Source organism: Crocodylus porosus, unplaced genomic scaffold (genome assembly GCF_001723895.1).
Source record: "Crocodylus porosus isolate Cpor-Errol unplaced genomic scaffold, CroPor_comp1, whole genome shotgun sequence".
Classification (NCBI taxonomy): Eukaryota; Metazoa; Chordata; order Crocodylia; family Crocodylidae; genus Crocodylus; species Crocodylus porosus.
Genome location: NW_017728913.1, coordinates 20,807,917 through 20,827,668, shown reverse-complemented (window position 1 = coordinate 20,827,668; position 19,752 = coordinate 20,807,917). Strand labels below are relative to the sequence as shown.

The 19,752-nt window shown below is 39.9% G+C and overlaps 1 protein-coding gene across 3 annotated transcripts in view; it reads right to left on the bottom strand.

The window, feature by feature from the left end:
* TLL1 (tolloid like 1) overlaps window positions 1–19,752 on the bottom strand; it is a 241,614-nt gene that overhangs the window by 61,458 nt on the left and 160,404 nt on the right. For all 3 annotated transcript variants that reach the window (XM_019534585.1, XM_019534586.1, XM_019534587.1), the window contains exons 9-12: window positions 15,217–15,332; window positions 7,032–7,134; window positions 3,160–3,276; window positions 1,846–1,991 (exon numbers count right to left, since the gene is read on the bottom strand). In XM_019534585.1, coding sequence (XP_019390130.1) covers window positions 1,846–1,991; window positions 3,160–3,276; window positions 7,032–7,134; window positions 15,217–15,332 — 482 coding nt within the window. The remainder of the gene's footprint in view (window positions 1–1,845; window positions 1,992–3,159; window positions 3,277–7,031; window positions 7,135–15,216; window positions 15,333–19,752) is intronic.

The following is a 19,752-nucleotide window of genomic DNA, read 5'->3' as shown; positions in this document are numbered from 1 at the left end:
GCGTCTCCAGGGCTAGGTGGCAACTTTTCAAGATTTCAGGTTTTGACTCAGGTATCTCAGCCCCACATGGATACCTCAATCTGTATTTCAGCCTGGCCTTACAGATATAAAAAGAATGTGCCTTTGGCTACAGATTTAATATAATTTTCTTAATTAGTAGTGGATACATATACATGCCTGAAACCTGACTGCCTGTCATTAGGAACAAAGTGAAAATAGGTGAGGAATTGCAACAAGCTCTTAACATGAGTACAGCTGTGAAGAGGGTTTTATTTGAAACAGAAGGGAATCCAGAATTCATTTAATTTCTTTGTTTCATCACTTATGTATCTTTATTTCTTTTCCCAAAACTTCCTGCATCAAACCCTTGAGCACATGAAGAAAGTAAAACAAAAATTCTTGAAACAAGAGGCAACACTAACCCCATAAATGGTTTGAGAAGCAATACTCTAAATAAAACCACTGACTTCTATATAGCTTATTTACTTTATACATAGTAAATATCTTGTCTTGGCTTTGTCTTGTCAAAACCAGCAAACTGATTCATCTTAGGTTATAATAAAAACCAAAATTGCCACTCTATCCCTTAGCATGACTATTGATAGAAAGGCTTTGCTTGACTGTATAGAATAATCTTGTGTAATACTTATACCATAGTGCTACCCTGATCCATACTAATAATAACAGACTTATAATTATAACTCTTCATTATTAGAAGGATATCATTAAGACTTGTACAGCTGCAGAAAATACAGACTGCTTAGAAGTGTTCAAAAGGCAGATATGGACATGTTAGTTTGGGTAACTGTGAATCAGGCCACAGGAAACCTAACTGGTCTGTGAAAGGATCATTGGGGAAAAAAAGGGAAATCCTGGCCTTTGCAGTATGGGACCTTCATTTTAAGACATGGCAAAGATAAGGGGCTGCAGTTATGAAAACCTCTTCTTGGGTAAAGTTTATGTTCATCACTGCTGGTAAATTCACTCATGTAAGGCTTAACTCCAGTTCCACTCCACAAACTTGCAGCAGTTTTACAAGGTGTTACATGGTCTTATAGGCTGCAAGATCAGGATTATATAAGGATCATGAATATTGTATGTTGAAAAAAAAAAAAAGATGATAAAGAAAGATGCATGTTGTTTTTAAAGTCAAGTCAATAATATTGTGAAATATTTGAACAAAAAACAAGTAGAAACAAGAGCATTACTCAATTTAACTGAAGCCTCCAAACTAGTATAGACACGATGCATAGGGGTTGTCTGAAATATCACTTGTCCTCGTTACAGGTAAGTTTACTGGCCTGTGTAATTCCATAGCAACACAGAGATGCATTCATACAGAGAGAGAAATACTCCATAGATATTAAAATTTGAATTGCCACAGTATTATTTCTCTAAACATGTGCTGCTAGACCACTTTTAAGGATCGGCTTTTTTAAAAAGAAAATCAGAGTACATAATACAGGCAGAAATAGTGGTTTATTTGCAGAAAGACAGCTCCCCCCATCCCAACCTGCACAATTAGATTTAGGAAAGAAATAACAGCCCTTTTATTTAATGGATCCTTAAAGCAACCTAGCAGGACAGGATTATACATTTTGTGAAAAGAATCTATTGTCAGTGCTTAAACTTTCCAATTCAAATAGCACAGATAACATAAAACCCTTTTAATCTTCTTGAAAATTTCTGCAACAGGGAAGGTTTCAAGAGCAGGAAAATTTGACTTCAGAGGTTATTTTTCTTACAGAATTCTTTGTTTCTTCATTGGTTTAATGAGGATTCCCTTAACATGCCACTGTCATTTATCCACTAGATGGTTTGCTGAGATCAGTTAAAAGGCTTTACCTCAAATGCCTGGAAGGTTAATCCGACATTGTAGTTCCCTGACACGGTTATTTTCCACACACATTCCTTCATTGGTCTGTAGTCATCAGGATAATTAGGAGACTGGATCTGGCCTTCATTTCTGTGGATCTCACCTCCACAAATTGCTGAGGAAAGCATAAAATTCAATCTAAGTATATGGTCGATACTGACATTTTTCCCTCTTGGGCTGATATTTTTTGTATTTGCTGTAAAGTTGGTGATGGGGTTATACTAGGAAAAATGCTACCAAGGTCAAATTGTTGAAACCAAGGTCAACTAAGCTACTGAACATTTTACAGGGAGTTTTTTAGGGGCTCTGTATTTTAAAACATTCATAAAGATCTTAAGAATATCAAAACAGTTACGCTATTGTACTTTTTATTTGCCTTTTACTACATCCTGATTTGGAACTTACCATAAGAAAAGAGAAGACTGAGGCAGAAGCTTCATTTTCTACAGTAATCTATGAGTATTTACCTGAGTCTGAGTCCAGTTAAACAACTAACATGAGTAGAGGTACACAAAAACATATGTTCAGAATCAGGACCTATAAACAAATTCATAGGGTCATAGAAAAGTAAGGGGCCTCTGGAGACTATCTAGTCCAAGTTCTGGCTTAAGGCAGGACCATCCCTATTCAAACCATCCCATACAAGTCTTTGTCTAATCTATTCCTAAAACTATACAATTGACCCTGTTGTACTGCAGACTCCATTAAAACTACAACATTTGCCACCAAATTTTTACCTTATAATAAATGGGTTCCATTTTATTTCATTGGGGTGATTCTAAACTTTTGCTACAGTACATGGAGGATAAACGCCAGATTTCTGAGAACAGTGATACAGAACAATGCATATAAAATATTTTCTCTTCTTTAAACAGGATGCCCAACAAGAAATATGTAAAAACTGCTCTTCTCCAATATTCACATGAGATAGTGCTAACTATATTAAGGATTTAACAAAATATACCCAACACAACTGAACAAAGACAAATAAAAATGTCCTTATATGCTGTAATCTCCATGTAGAAATTTTGGCATGGGCTAAAGAACAGGACTCAAGAAAGCTAAAGTGAGTTTCAAATATGATGACTGATATCACTACAAAAGAAGATCTCTGTTATATAGTTATATTGACAATTAAAAAAGAATATTAAATTACTACTACAAAAATATTTCAATATTAAGAAATGTTTTCATATTAATGGTCCATAAGATATATATTAAAATATTTTTTCCTTATCTTTATCCATACAATTCTATCTTCTTTATTATTCAAAGTGACTTGCCTTCATAAACTGCTGCAAAACCTTTTCCTACCCAATTACTGCTGCTACGGAATTCTATCCACATCCTGCTGTCAGTAGATGCAAGGACTTCAGGCAGTTTATCACCACAGAACCTACCTAAAAACAAGCAACAAGTAAGTGCATGTTATATCAACTTTAAAGCCCCAGTCCTGCATACACTTGTACACATTTATAAACAAGAGCTATCTGAATGCCTTCAATGGAATTACTCACATGCTTAAAGTTAAGCACACGTTTCTGCAGTTTAGTGCTTAAATATTAATATACCCTTCCCCTGATCTTATTATAATAGAATTATCTTTTATAATTCTTGGTTTCTTTTAGTATTAGGCCACCTTCAAAGCTCTTAAAGGGTTTGCCAAGGAGTATTGCATTTTACAGTTTCCATATTTATAAAGTTATTAATTTTAAAAGAGCAAAAGCAAGTATTATGCTGTCTGCAGTCACTTCAGCACTGTCCAACAACATAGCATGCAAGTGCAAAAAAGTTAAGAGACAAAATCACTAATTTTCCTTTCCACTCCTTCTGAGGAGTAGGTGCAATTTCTGTTTGATGGTTTTTATTTTATTCCTTTCTACGTTCCTTCCCCCCACTTATTACTATTGACTTGCATTTCCTTTTTTGTCCTGACTATACTTACTCCATCTCTTTTGTCCTTTTTTTTTTTGTTTACTGATTTTTTCTGTTGTCGTTGTGAGAACAGAAAGCTAAGAAGCTTTATCATATATTCTATAAGTCCTGAAGCAGATGTTCCACTACTAAATTGATAATCATTTATTCTTAATAGTGAAAGGTTCTTGTTTCTAGCCATAGTAGGTCATAAAATGCCAGTCTTTAAGTCCATCACTGTTCCAAGAATGAACATAATGCACAGTGGCGCATGACTGCAATGCCAAAGGACTGTGTTGGAAAGTAGTCCAAGGAGGCATGGCACACCTACTCCATGAACTTTATACCTCACAAAGATATAATTAATGCTGGGCATATGTCAATAAATACACATGAGAGAGAGTTTATGGCATGCACTTAGTGCTGCACTGAAAAGGCACGTACACTGAATACTTTTGAAGGAGGAGGGTGTTCTGGAGACAAAGCAGATATCTTCATCGCAGTGAAATGTTAGACCTAAAGCTTTGCCAGAAGTGCCTCAGTTTTGATACAGTGGACTAAGTCATTACCTAGCTAATGCCTAAACCCTACCAGGGTATAAGGTAGAATAAGGCGTTCTTCCACTTATCTCCCCTGAGAGACCAAGTTCTGGTAGACATTCTGAGAGGAGTAACAATTCCAATTTGGTCAGATACAATGTTTATCTGACATACCTTAAATATAAAAAAGGTAAGGTTTGATATAGTAATTATCAAAGACTTTTCATTAGTGGCTGGGCCACAAATGATGTCAAAATCTGATATATGCTATTTATAAGACAGACATAAATACTGCTGTCATACATGTGGCAATGTAAATTATTATACACTGACATATATATGGATGTATTTGTATACATTTGTAAATATACACTCCGAGTAAGCAGTTCTGGGTATCAGTGCATCTGTTTCTACATATGTTTAATTACATCCAGTGAAATATACTAAAAACCATACATTAAATTTCAGTCAAATATCTGTGTCTAATTCCACAGTTAAAATTTGGTTTGAATTGTATTAGTTGAAAGAGCAAAAATGTAATGTCTCAGATTTCTTCTAGTTTAAAAACAACATTGTTCTATACTGGAATGTAGCCTGAACCAAAAGGCCAGGAGTGGAGGCATATACTATAGAGACTACTGGTCACAAAACTTGATATAAACTAAAAGTTCCTTTGTCCTAACAACAACAGAAAAGCTACAAACAAAGCTACGAAATAGAACTTTATATCTCCTATCCTAGTCAAAAGAAGTTCATTACCAATAATGCACGCTGAGAGCACATGCTCTTCTGTGTTGGCAAAAAAGTATTCCTATATTTCTATCCCCAAACCTAACAGCTTAGTAAGTTAATATGCAGAAATACTGCAGTAGACATTTATTCTTAAAACATCTATTTTGCAGGTCTTCTTTTTCATATTTAAAGTATCTACTTAAGAACTTCTGTTTCCACTCATATATTTATACAAATTAGCCATAATTTGTGGACTAAATTACTGACTTGCAAGCAACTTTCATTGGGGTCAGGTCCATTATTACACGAACTAAAGTTGCTCTCCTGAAAAGCTAGAGACAGAGCTGTGAACCAGAACTTTATACCCACTCACAGGTGTAACAATCATGCACACTAGCAGCACGGTCTTAGGACAGGTTTATTTATCTATTTTAGATACTTCTGAAGGGCCAGATATAGACATTACTCTTTCACTGGTATAAGTGATCAAAAATCAGTCTACACCTGTAACGGAACAGAACTTTGGCACACGTAGACTGGCATAAAAATGGCAGAATCTGGTCTAAGATAGACCTGGATCAATGTGCCCTCAAACTTAATTGATTTAGGTTAGTTTAATGCATTGAACTTTTGTACCAGATCCCCTATTGATTCAGGTTAGGTTGCTGTCTGTCAGCACTCCAGGCTCCTTTGCAGGCCCCCACTAGCCCTGTGCTCAGCTCCTCTGGCTGAGAGCCCAGCAGACTCTCCCTGGGCTGTCACAGAGCTGAATCAGTACAGACCCTTTCCTCAGCCTTGCCTCCAGGCAACTCTCAGCTGCAGGCAGGCAGAGGGTGGAGGTATGCTCACCTGTGCCCTGCAGCCTGGTTAGGCTCCAGCTTCATGGGATTGTGCCCAGTCACAGAGGCATGGGGGTTCCTGGATAGGTGTGAGGGAGCCCTGGGCACCTGTACACATACAGTGAGGCTGCTCTGACGTGCTGGAATTACAGCATGTCGCAGCAGACTCAATTAATCGAGTCTGCTGGAGCATAGTAATTGCTGTGCTCCAGCAGAATCCAGCATAATGTGCATCAGCATCCCTGTGCTTTAACTTAGTGCGGGGACACTGACACATAATGCTTCAGACACTTTAATTGGAACAACTTGTGGAGCCACTCTAATTAAAGCTCCACCCCCGCTCCCAGAGCACATGTATAAATGCCCCCTATGTTCCTGTTAGCAGGCACAGTCCCACAGAGCTGAAGGCAGAGCCCAACCAGGCTGCAGGATACTGGCAAGCACACCTTCCCCTGCTGCCTGCCTGCAGCTGACAGGTGCTTGTGGCTGACATGACATGGCAGTGAGTGGAGGCATGCTCAGCCGTGCCCTGCAGGCCATTTGGCCTCTGATTCTGCCTCCAGCTCCAGAGGGGTGTGCCCACTCATGAAGGAATGGGGGTCCCTGGATGGGTTCCTGCACACCCACCCAGGGACCTTCATTTCCCTGCGAGTAGGCACAGGTCCATGAAGCCAGAGCCCGACTCAGCTGCAGGGAATGTGCAAACATGCCTTCCTCCGCTGCCATGTCATATCAGCCACAGGCGCAGCAGGAGGAAATGTTTTTACCTGTGCTCCATACCTGATCAGGAGTGGACCAGCCACTGGTGGTGCTCACCATTCTCCAGCTGCCCAGAGAGCCCATGGGACAGGCTGGGAGACATCTTGAGTGTCCCCAGCCTACTGCCCTTAGCCAGTACAGGCAGCCTGCATGCCCCCCTGCCCCACCTCCAGGGTATTCTCTTCACTCCCAATCTAACCTATGCTACTTACAGAAACCCACATGTTTGATCAATTCCGCCCTGGGTTTTTTGAACATCTGTACTTAGCCAAAAAAAGCAAAGATAGTGCAAGGATCAAGATAGGAATCTAGTTTTCATCTTGTAGCTGTACATTGAGGAAAAAAAACTGCAATGGGGAAACAGTTTCCTACCGAGCAGAGGTGATTTTCTCCAGTAGCCATCTCTTACTTCAATATAGTCATACCAGCAGAGACTGCTCTTGTACAGGTCCATTGTAGTAAAGTTTAACACAATCTGCAATGCAGAGGACAACAGCAGGCCATATAATTCAGTAAGCAGCATTGGAATAAGGTCAGGCTTACTGCCATTGCTACAAAACTGAAGCCACAAAGGTCATGTTTAATGTTTTGCCAATCATTTAAGTAATATGTAAGTTCTCCTGAGCCATTTGCAATATTTGGGTTTTTTACAGTATTTTCTATCATAAATGGAAAAAGATGCAAGGGAATATTACATATTCTAAGTTAATGTTCCATGTTTAACACAAATTTAGGGGTTACCACTTTATCTTAATAGTTCCTGGGGGAAGGGAAATTATGACATCCAAATATGATAATGATACAATACAGCATACTACAGTAACATGTTATTCTAATGTATTATCTGATAAAACTATTAAAGGGATTTTGTTGGATGCTACTAATCCTTAAACACTGTTCCATTTATTGTACAGGGCTTTTGCTTGTTTGGGATATCTACAGCTATAACTGACATTCATAGATATAACAATGTCGTTTCCTCTTCCTTACTTTCAAAAATCATGTGTTATACATTGTTTGAGGGTATAAGCATGAGCAATGATGTGAAATCATCATGAATGAACTTTTAATAATGAATTTCTTATACAAAAATCAGAACTTTCTATATTACTGAAACTTTGGAACTTGTATTGTCCTATGCAGGCTGAAATCAGCTGAGTGCATTCATAAATAGACAATACCAGATCTGTTGCAAAAGCATTCTGATGCATACACAAAATTGTTTTTGGTTTTTGAATTTCCTTATGCTATAATGCGAGAGGCAAGGATTTCTTAGGGTGATATATTTTATTGGACCAGCTATGTAGTTGAAAAGTTACAAAAGCCTTTGAATGCAAGATAATCTCCATCAGCTGTCCCTGACAAAATGCCTTGCATTCAAAAGCTTGTCCAACTATATAGGTGGTCCAATAAAGGATGTCAGCCTAAGAAATCTTTGCCTCTTAACATAATTTCTGGACCACAGAATCATACAGAAGCAGGGCTGGAAGGAACCTCCAGAAGTCATCTAGTCCAACCCCCTGCCTGAGACAGGATCATTCCTATCCAAGCCAACCTAAGCAAACCATAATCTGCCATCAACCCTGACACAACACAGTCCTACCACCCTAATCTGCCACTGCTTGAGCCATGGCAGCCAATATCCTGCATCTATGAAATGGTGCGGACAACAGGCAAATATACAGTGTTGGTTTCACCAGTAAGAACAAGATTGGCAGCCAAATGACCAAATTCCCCGTTGGCATTAACGAGTGCCTCGTGACTCTCCACCCCCAACTGACCAACAATTTATTTCCTACCATCATTAGTGCACATGTCCCAAAACTTTATGCCAAGAAGGAACAGAAAGAACAGTTTTATGCTGACTAATGTAATCCTGACTATCATTCCAAAAGAGGATAACACACATGTCATGAGTGGAGCCAATGCCTACTAGACCGATCACTGTTTAGTGAGATCAATCACATCCATTAGGGTTGTAATGAAACATTGAAAGCAACCCATCGTAGGAAGATTCTCACACAAATTTTGCTGAACTGACTGCTCCCTCTTGCAGAGAAAGTCCTTCCCAAGTCTCAGTCTGACTTCAGACCACTGAGAGGCACCATGGACATGATTTTTCCAGCCCAACAGCTCATGGAAAAATGCCAAGAACACCAGGAACTATATATGGTCTTTATCGATTTGACCAAAGCCTTCAACTCTGTTAACCATGAGGTTCTATGGAAGATTGAAGTTTGGCTGCCTAGGGAAATTTTTCACCATCCTAAGACTCTTTCATGACCAGATGACTGCCTCTATCCTGTGCAGTAGCTCTGCTACAGAGCTCTTTGCGATTCAAACTGGCGTCAATTAGGGCTGCGTGATTGCACCAATTTTGTTTTCCATCTTTCTTGCGGTCTTCAAGATGCTCATCCAAGATCATCTGCCACATTGCACCAGCACTAAGTACAGGATGGACAGCGACCTTTTCAATCTCTTCCACCTTCATGCCTCCAAAGTTACTTTGGCTTCAACTGTGGAACTTCAGTACACCGACGATTGTGTTGTCATCGCACATATAGAGGAAGACAACAAACGGCCTTTAACTGCTTCTCTCAGGCACACCAGTGTCTAAGACTGACCCTTAACATCAGAAAAACAAAGGTGCTTCACAAGCCTGCTCCAGGCCAATCAGCTCCCCTGGCAAAAATCCTCAATGATGGACAAGAGCTGGAGAATGTTGAACACTGCATACCTCAGGAGCCATCTCTCAAAAAAGGCCAATATTGATGAATAAATCCAGTATAGGGTCCAATGTGCCAGCTCTGCCTTCAAAAGACTGAATCGTTGTGCGTTCAGTGATCACAACATCAGGACTTGAACAAAGCCCTACTATATAGGGCTGTAGCAATCCTAACTTTAGCCTATGACTGTGGAGCTTGGGTGACCTACAGGGACCACCTGAAAAGCCTGGAATGCCATCACCTGCGCTACTTCTGGAAGACCCCTGACAAAATGGGAGGATCATGACACAAATGCCAGTGTCCTTGCCACTGCTAACACCACTGGTAAAGAAGCATTGATTACTCAACATCAGCTGCAGTGGACAGGGCACTGTGTGTGCATACCTGATGTATATTTACCAAAACAACTGCTATATTCCCAACTCAGCCAAGGACAAGGGACACACAGGGGCTAAAGGAAAAGGAAATACTTCAAGGACACCCTCAAGGTGAACATTAACAAGTGTGGCATTGCCACCACAAATTGGGAAAAACTAGCCTGGGACTGGGCTACATAATGATGCCTTGTGAGAGATGGTACATCTTACTTTGAGGAAAAATGTCTCACCTTAGAGATAGAAAAATGACAGAAACGGAAAGAAAGGAAACAAGACTAAGAAATTCACGGTCTGACCTTCCCTTTAGCCAGCACCTGTGGTATCAGCCAGAGAGTCTAGAGCTCTAGAATTGGCTCTTTAGCCATCAGTGGACTCATTTATAACCCTTTACTTGACCTGTGGAAGTGATCATTCTTGACTGTGAGGGATCACTGATGCCAACTATTTGTCTGCATTGAACCATCACATCTACAACATCACTCTTAGACTACTTTATGCTATAATGTCATAACATACAGTTTCTCAATATAAGGAAGTTTAACTGAGCCTACATATTTACAGTCACAAGTTCATCTGTAGTTGGTCTCATTGTCTTAGTGTTCTGGTCCAGCGTATGCCTTCATCCGTATACTACCATCCTTGCAGTAGAGTCATTGAGAGTAACTGCACAGGAGTTGTAAATGACTGAAGCAGTCACTGCCAACATTCACTGGCTCATAGCCAATGCTTGCAACAATTACACTAGTAACATGCTACAGGCAACATCATACTTTGCTCTCCCTGTCAACTTCAGTTTTAACTTTTTAATTTCCTATAGCTGCCAACAGCACAAGAAGATGTCATGGGCAATTTGTTGTCTGCAAGGCATGGTTTGGGTACCATTGACCTAATGTTTAAGGAAGATTAAAATAAATTGCTATGTGTCTGTTTATTTGAATTTTATTTTATTGTGAACATAACACTCTCTGTGATGGATAAAAATAAAATCACAATCATGCCACAATGGCATTTACAACAGGAACAGTTATCAAGTAGTTGCAATATTTTAAAGTGGATTCAGTGATTCATGTGCTTTCATTAGCTTTGAATTTTCTCCTTTGCCCATTGTTTTAAGCTGAAAACTTTGTTATGAATATAAAACAAGACTGTGAACAGTTCTCTAACTATATACCTGCAACTTTTACTGAGTTCAGTGGAGATGTAGATACATAAACGAAGACAGAATCTCTTCATTTATGTCTCTAATCTGTAATAGGGAAAGCAGGTTCATTTGCCCTCTTACAACTGTATTCTAGTTAAAATATAACAAGTTTTTTCCTGACTATTCTTCTTTGTTCATTGTAGCTTGCCAAATACTTAATAAGACTGATCCTAAATTGAATTCTATAATACACTGCAACTTAAGACTTAGTGCTACAGGCCTCTGTCAGTTTAATTTTATTTTAATACTGGGTACCCCCAAAATTTAAATCTGTTTCTATAGCAGAAACATTTGCTATTGAGCAGTAATTTAAATTTCACACTGCAACACCGTATTCCCATGGAAGCCACTGTACCAGCTGTACGTGTCAGTTAAAACTGTTAAGGAACTTATTCTTTACTCCAGCTGTGTTGAGGAAATATAACACTATAATTGGAACAAAGGGCCCAAATAGTCACTTTATAGCTTTCTCCCATCATTCTTTCTGCTGTAATATAAGATTCTTTTAAAAAAATATATAACACTGTATTTAGCAACAAACCCCCAATTATAGAACTGAAAAAAGAAACAGATATTGTTCAAAATCTAATTGGTAGTAAACATATAGCTCAGTTGTCTGGCTATTCAGGCAGGATACAGGAAATCCAGCTTCAAGTAAGAGCATCAAACCAGGCAGACCAAGAACTTGAATCTGTTTTTTTATCACAGCTGCAGTGAGTGCCCTAACATATGAGCTCTTGGGAGTCTGTTGTCTCTTGATTTTCACAAGAATTTTCAAGCATCATTTTAGTACCAGGGAGGACAAACATTTTTGGAAATCTCATAAACCATTGCCTATGCAGCTCTATTTTTCAATGCTGTAAACCTTAGGCACTGGTGGTAGAAAATTAGACAAGGACTCATTTAAAATACTCTTCTTCTGGCAAGAAAATGAAACAATGTTTTGCAAAACCGAACTAATTATACTGGTCATGCAAAAAGAATACTGTATTTTTAATTACTTTAGATGCATCCCTACACTGGGTAATACAAAACACTGCTGCAGGATGAGTGTCAAAAGGTATTTTCACAAAGCTCCCTTGCATGCTGTAGGAAATACATACCCCTGGCCCCTTTAACAAATATGGTAGTACTTTATGCAATCCTTCTGTATGGCAGTTTGAAAGTGGAGGCAAAATCTGTCTACTCTCCCATTCACCAGCCCTGGACTTCCTTAGTGTGCAGGGATAATAATAATTCTAGCATGCCTTATATCAGCTTTTTCTGCTTCTTCCACCCCTGTAAGGTCATGTAATAGAAGTGAGAATTTATCCTTAAATTATCAAAACTGCAAGCAAGAAATTGAATATTTTCACTCCAGGAAATTTGATATATTTGGAAAATACACAGCAGTTAAGTTTTATTTAGTTCTCTCATAAATTAGGAGTTGTGAGAAACCTGAGTTGTAATTATTTCAGAAACCATGATCCATAATTACAGAATATTAATTAAATTATAATGTAGACTTCAATCCTGAGCTGAAAGATCAGAACAGACTGTTTTAAAACTACTTACAATTGTTCCTAAGCCTGCTACATAATCTTCTTTCTTTGCTTATGGAGACATTATTTTCACTGAAAGGTATAAGTTCATATTTTAAATGTTAATCTTCTCTTCATTTTTCCACTTTTACAAACTGAATTTTAATGTCCAGCAAATACAATCTTCATGGAAAGTAATTTTAAAAACAATCTCTGTTGTTTACTGTGATCATGAGAAAGGATTCAGGATGCATTTATACATGTGTAATTGAAAGAGATAAGTATTTTAACTTCTATTTACAAAATGCATGAGAGGACAAAGAGTCTTGTTATAGAAAATGTGCAGTATCAGAGCTCTGGCCTCTTAAAATGAGGTCTGGCTAGGAATTTTCCAAGTAAATATTGTTTTAATAGAAATAAAATATTTTCACCAGATAGTCACTGTTTTGACAGAGGTTTCATCACCAGAATTTCTCAAGTCAAACCCAGAGGGAAAGCAAAGTACACAGAACAGCCTAATGGTTAGTATTTTTACTTCCCTGATTTAGAGTGGGAATTTAAAATTTCAATGTCTCCTATTTTTTGGTGAAAAAGTCTTGAACCTGTCTCCTAATCTAGCAGTGCCTTAACCAATAAACTATAGAGTCTTTGGCTCTCAGAGTGAATATATATATATTTTTTTTACACTGTTGAGCAATGCCAGCAGAAGAGAGATACTACCCAAGTAGGCAGTCAAGGCACTAACCTGAGATGTGGGTAACATGGTCCAAGTCTCTTGTTGCAGCAAGCAGACGTGGGTCTGCCATATCCCTTAAAGTAAGCTCCCTGAACTCCAGGATTACTGACTATTCTTAAGTATCACCCTGCTTTGTCATCAAGAATATCAAAATGAAGAAAGAAAAAAAAATGTGAACTCCTAAAATGTCTGTAGGATTGAACAACCATCCAAGTTCTACTTACATTTCATATTCAGAATTACTGGCTATTGCATATCCAACTTTAAAAACTGGCATGCGTCACCAGGGTGTTGTGTTTGGGTCTCATTACACTTCACACACATGTTTTTATGCTTCCTTTAGTTGAAGAGGCTGCAGTCCACTCCCTTTGACCTCTCTGTCCCTTACTCCTTCACAGAAATGTCTATTTGGTTTTAGGTCCCTAAGACCAAGGTGATCTGTATATCTTAAGTACACTCTGTCCCAGAACCCCAACCTTGTGCACACTCTGTGTTTACAATTTATTTCTTCAGGGACATGTAATAATTGAAGTTAACAAATGCACAAATACTGCCAGGTGGAACTGTTCCACGTGCCTCTGCTTCTAGAAAGTGTGTGTGGGACCAGATTGAGAAGCCTATTGCAAGAGATGTTCTTACCTGCATTATGGTTATTAGATAAACAGCAACAAATTCCCAAAGTAACACCCTAAAACCCATTGACTAAGAAGGCATCAGACAAGCACCATTGTTCTTATTTCCCCATACTACCGAGTTTCTGTGCTCAGGCACCTCTTAGGGGGACCAACCAGAAGAATAAGAATGCAAGTCACCCATGCATGCCGATTTCAGCTTCTGACTTTATGCTGAGGCTACCAATATGAGCATGTGAGCACATCTCTCTTCTTAGAATTGGACTGCAACCGTAAACTTATTTCATGTGAACTTCCACTGGATGGGAGTGAACTTGAATTTCCAGTAACACAGGGCAAAGTCAAACCAGTTCATTAGCACACAGAAGTAGTAAGCTATGTTAGTTTGAAAACTGGCAGAAGGCAGGATAGATTTGTGTCTTAAGCCACGTGTAGACGAAACGAGAGGTGTGTATACACGACACTTTAAAGCGGGCTAAATGCTTCTGCACCACTTTAATAGTGTCAGTGTTTGCATGCCTTGGCAGTGTATTGTGCCTTAATTCCAGCTGCTGTAGAAAATTCGGCAGCATAATGTACCTTAAATGACATGGGAGACAGCAAACTAAAATTCTTTCGAGGAGTTTTAGTTTGCTGCCCCTACAGCTGTGGAGTGAAGCACCCGGTTCTGTGCAGCTCCATAGCTCTGCAGCAAGCACTGTAGGCAGCCTGGCAGCAGCCCAGGAAAACAGGCTCTGCCCAAGAAAAGTGGCAAGTCTGATCTCTCCCACCCCCCTCCCCCAGAGCCTGCCTGCCTGCCTGAGCTGCGCAGGGGCCTGGTGCTTCCCTCCGCAGCTGTGGTGTCCCCCAGGACCACTTGAACCAGGTGCCTATGGGTGGGTGCTGTCTGGTGGGGAGGCATGGAGGGAAGCACCAGACCCTGCCCTGTAACCCAAGGACCACTCCACCTGCTGGCAGCTGACCCACCCCTCCCCACCACAGAGGCAGGTAAGTCAATGGGGTGTGTGCACAACATGGGGGTTTAATCAGCTCTAAATTGAAGTGGTGTTTTTTAAAACCAACTGCTTCAATTTAGGGCCCCTATTTCATCTACTCAAGACCTTATAGACTAACTAAATCAGTGTCATACAGCATAAGCTTTTATGCTATATGCCTCTGATTCAAGGTGGAAATCTACCCTGCCTTCTGCCTATATTTCATGATCAAATGCAAAGTCTGGATATTAGGATATAATCAATTTGTGATATTACGAAATCTTAAAAAAAACCCAAACCCCTAAATAAGGAGGAAAGAGTCTTAAAAAAAGGAAGAGGAGATGCTTGTATTTATTTCAGGAAAGGGGGTGCTAAAATAATGTTAAAATACCTTCTCCCCTGGAGTTACAGAGATTCTCCATATACAGTGGGTATAGGAAGGATAGCCATTTGGAAATCCTGGAGATGAAAAGTTGCCTGTAGATTCTTGCAGAGTTTCTCCACATGCTGCAAGAAACAAAATAGAGTAAAAATGTTAATTTCATGTGATTTACAAGGGGAAAAAAAAGAGTCTTCTTTAAAATACCTATGTAGAATTTATTTCACTTAATGCAAGCAGAATGAAAAATAGTTTGGCATGTTATAATGTATTCAAAGTAACGTTTATAAATATGTGCACCATGAATATTGTTTTTACACAAGATTTTTCCCCATGAACCCTTTAATTTACATGCTGCCTACTGACTTAACCAAAATTATAGCAGTCTTAAAAATGTAATTGCTGTCAGTCTGGCAGAAAATTATACACTGAACTTTATTTCCATAAGGGCTTAAAAGTTACCCTTAAGTCAAATCATTTAAAAAGAACTAACACAAAATGCAGGTATTCAGTGATTGACATGATAATAGAAATTAATCGTTAGTTGCATTCTATATTTTATGTCATCTAGTATCAAAGCTAAATTTGAACTGATAACACCCATTCATATTAGAATAGGAGATTTAAATCCTATTTTCAACAAAATTTCTCCTGCAAAATATGATTCTTAGACACATTAATAATGAAACAAAGAAAATGTAAAGTCCCCAGAATACCAAAGTCTTTGATACTTGATATTATTGAAGCCTTGATCGGTCATATCTTACCTGTCAATCATACTTCTAGCTGCTGGGTGACTAATTAATAATTCTTCTTTCCCACTGAGCTATATCACCATAAGCTGCTGCCATTCTCTACCTTAAAGATGATTTGACTAGATCTCCTACACCACAGTCACTCATCTTTATGACCTTCAATCAGCAAGTTGTCTTTGCTGATTTTTTAAGGTGTGATCTGATGGATATGAATTTGAGAATACCGCCCTGTGACTGGCAGGGTAATCAGACCTTCAATACTTTCAAATTACAGAGCTACAGCTGCTAGCAGGTAAATCACTGTATCATTAAAATCTCAATTAATTATAAATGACCTGGAAAATCTTTAGATAAAGGGGGAGATTGTCTATGTTGAAGATAATGCAGCTATATAGGTAGATGGCTGTCTTGTTAAAATGTGTCCAGCACTTAATCTGACAATTGAACTGTAGCATCCGGCTTAAGCTGAATTCAAGGTACTACGTGTGCTATCTGAAGCTTCAATGGTGATTGTGATGAAAAGAAAGAGATTCGTGCTTCATGGAAAATGGTCAGGCAATAGTGGCATGCTAATATATTCCTTACCAACCAAAAGGAAATACATTTTTACTGGCTTCATTGTGTTTTTATCTTTTTTTAATTTAAGGCAATTATATCAAATGACATGTATACAAAAACTATTCAAGTGTTAACTACTTACATATGAGTCATTTCTGATGAAAATCCTACTCCCATAATTAACATAAGTTTATTTTTAACTCGGTAATGAATGAAAGCTCAAAGAAATTGCAGAGTACCATACTGGTTTTCCCTAATGCTGACCCCTATGAAACTAAAGCTGTATTGTAACTTTGCCTGAAGCATTTTAAAGCAACTTCAGAGTACAATAATAGTGTTACAAATGAGAAGAAACACAGCCAGAAAGAGGACATTCTGCATAAAAGAACCATGAGACAGTCAGGAGATCCATTAAAAGCAAAGGCCCTGCAGACTGTCCCTAGGCCTTACTGTTGCTACTCCACAAAAACTTCTCTTCTCTTCCAAGGTGCCCTCTATTGCATTACACTGCCAAGGCTCTTATTAATTGTTACTCCATCTGGAAACTCTCTCAAAGGAGGGAAAGTGGTATTCTTGCATGATGGAGAGTACACATGAAAGGTAATACAGATTCAGAAAGTAATAACTTTACCATCCAATCTGTCTAGATGATTAGGTGGCCCTAATCAACACAATAACTAAGTATTCTTTCCACAAATTATTCATGAGATAGTTGGGAGGATAATATACGTGTTGCGTCTTCTGCCCTTTCTATCCAAAACCTCACAACTCTCCAAAATCTCTCACCAGTTGCAAACCGTGATCCTGTGAAACCCCCGTATAAATACAATGAGGCCCAGGAAGCAATCAATCATTTCTTTAATGCAAACAGGAATTTTCTATGGAAGACTCTCTGTCTTTTATAGTGAGTTACCAAACTGCATATTATTCACCTGAGAAACATACACAGCTCTCCTCCAATACATATTTCCTCAGTGAATCTATCAGTGCTAGTCTCTCCTGTTTTCTGTGTTTATTAATGCTATATACTATTAGCTTAAAGTGTTGTTAAGTTCATTTGAATGAATATATAACAAGACAAATAAAACTGAAAATACCCAAGTACAAATATACTTTGAAATAACCAATTATAGTGTTTATCAAATTACTAGCCAATTGCCCATTAGGAATTGGGGCGGAGGGGGGGAGAGTGTGCGGGGATGGAGTCCCGCCCCCACCCCCCTCTGCACAAGCCCTCTTCCCCTTTACCTCCTGCTGCTTGGGGTCCGGGCCTGCTTCTCCCCTCCCCGTTGCAGCATGTTTTCTCCCCAAAAGGTAGGCGTGTTTTCTCTTCCAGGTTGCCTGAACTCATACCGCCATATGAGTTCAGCCAACCCTAGCTTGAAACTAGATTCATCAGGGGATGGGGATGCAGAGGTGCAGGGGGACACTTTGACATCAAGCCAGGTGACAAAAGCAGGAACAACCCAGGTAAGTGACAAGGGCCCAGACAAGCTTGAGAACAAGAATGCAGCACAAACACCCACAGGAGGTCTCAATTGTCTCTACACAAATGCTAGAGTATGCGGAATAAGCAGGAGGAACTTTCCCTCCTGCTAGCTAGCAAAAACCCAGACCTAGCTGGGTTTACAGAAACCTGATGCGATTCTACCCATGACTGGGCAGAAGACATTGAGAGCTATAGGTTGTATAGACAGGATAGAATAGGGAAAAAGTGGGGGGTGTAGCACTCTATGTTAAAGAGGAGTACGGTGATCAGTATGGGTTCAGAAGAGGAGCAAACTGAGGCGCTCTGGGTTAGAATGCAAGGGGTTCACGGGGAAAGGGACTTGATAGTGAGTGTCTACTACAGACCGCCTCACCAGGGAGATGAGCTGGACCTGGAATTTTAGGTCAGCTCACAGAGGCTGTAAGAACAAGGGATATGGTTGGCATGGGTGACCTAAACTACCAAGACATCTGTTGGGAGGATCAGTCAGCCAGGTCTGAACATTCATGTAGGATTTTAGCCTGCATACAGGACCTCCAGCTAACCCAAGAGGTACACAATCCCACCAGAGGAAATGCCTTGCTGGACTTGGTCCTTGCCCTGGTGAGGGATCTGCAGGTGTTCGACTACCTAGATGTTAGCAACCATCATCTGCTGGAATTTACTATCCAGTGCAGAGTGCTGAAAACAAGCAGTAAAGCAAAAGTATTTGACTTCAGGAGGGCTGACTTGAATGAGCTGAGATTAGTAAGAGAGACACTGGGGACTTGGAGCCTCAATGAGATGGCCATCCAGGATGGGTGGTTGTTCCTTAAGGAGACAATCCTCTGAGCTCAGAGGGACTCAGTCCCAACATAAACCAAAAGGGTCAAGAGTGCTAAAAAGACCCCTTGGCTCAGTAAAGGCATCCAGGAGGGCCTAAGGGTGAAGAAGGTGGCATACAATCAGTGGAAGCAAGGGGCTATCACCAAGGAGGATTACACGTCCGTTGCTCATGATTGCAGGGAGCCGGTTAGGAAAGCCAAGGCAGAGATGGAAAGAACTAGGGCTGGTGACCAGAATTAAGGACAACAAAAAGTCCTTCTTCAAATACATAGGAAGTAAGAAGGCACCAGGTAATGTGGGGCCCCTACAGGACAGATTTGGCAACCTGGTGATTGCAGCAAAGGAAAAAGCTGATGTCTTCAATGAGTTCTTTGCCTCCATATTTCTGAGTATGGACCAGAACATCTCCCTGACTAGGATTATGGACAGGCTCAAGGGACATGATGCCATGCCTAGGGTCAGGGACTATCTAGTTAGGGAACTCTTGGAGGGGCTGGATGTGTTTAAATCAGCAGGTCCAGATGCTCTTCATCCAAGGGTACTGGAAGAATTGGCAGAGCCCTTGGCATGGCTGTATGAACGCTCGTGGTACTCGGGCCAGGTCCCAGAGTACTGGAAAAGGGCCAAGGTGATCCCCATTTACAAGAAGGGGAGAAGGGAGGACCCGGCTAACTATAGGGCAGTTAGTCTCATCTTGGTCCCTGGGAAGACCTTTGAGAAAATTCATAGTTTCATAGTTTCTAGGGTTGAAAGGGATCTGAATAGATCATCTAGTCCAACCCCCTGCCATGGCAGGAAAGAGTACTGGAGTCAAACGACTCCAGCAAGGTGTTCATCTAACCTCCTCTTAAACACCCCCAGGGTAGGAGCCTGCACCACTTCTCTTGGAAGTTGGTTCCAGACCCTAGCCGCCCTGACCGT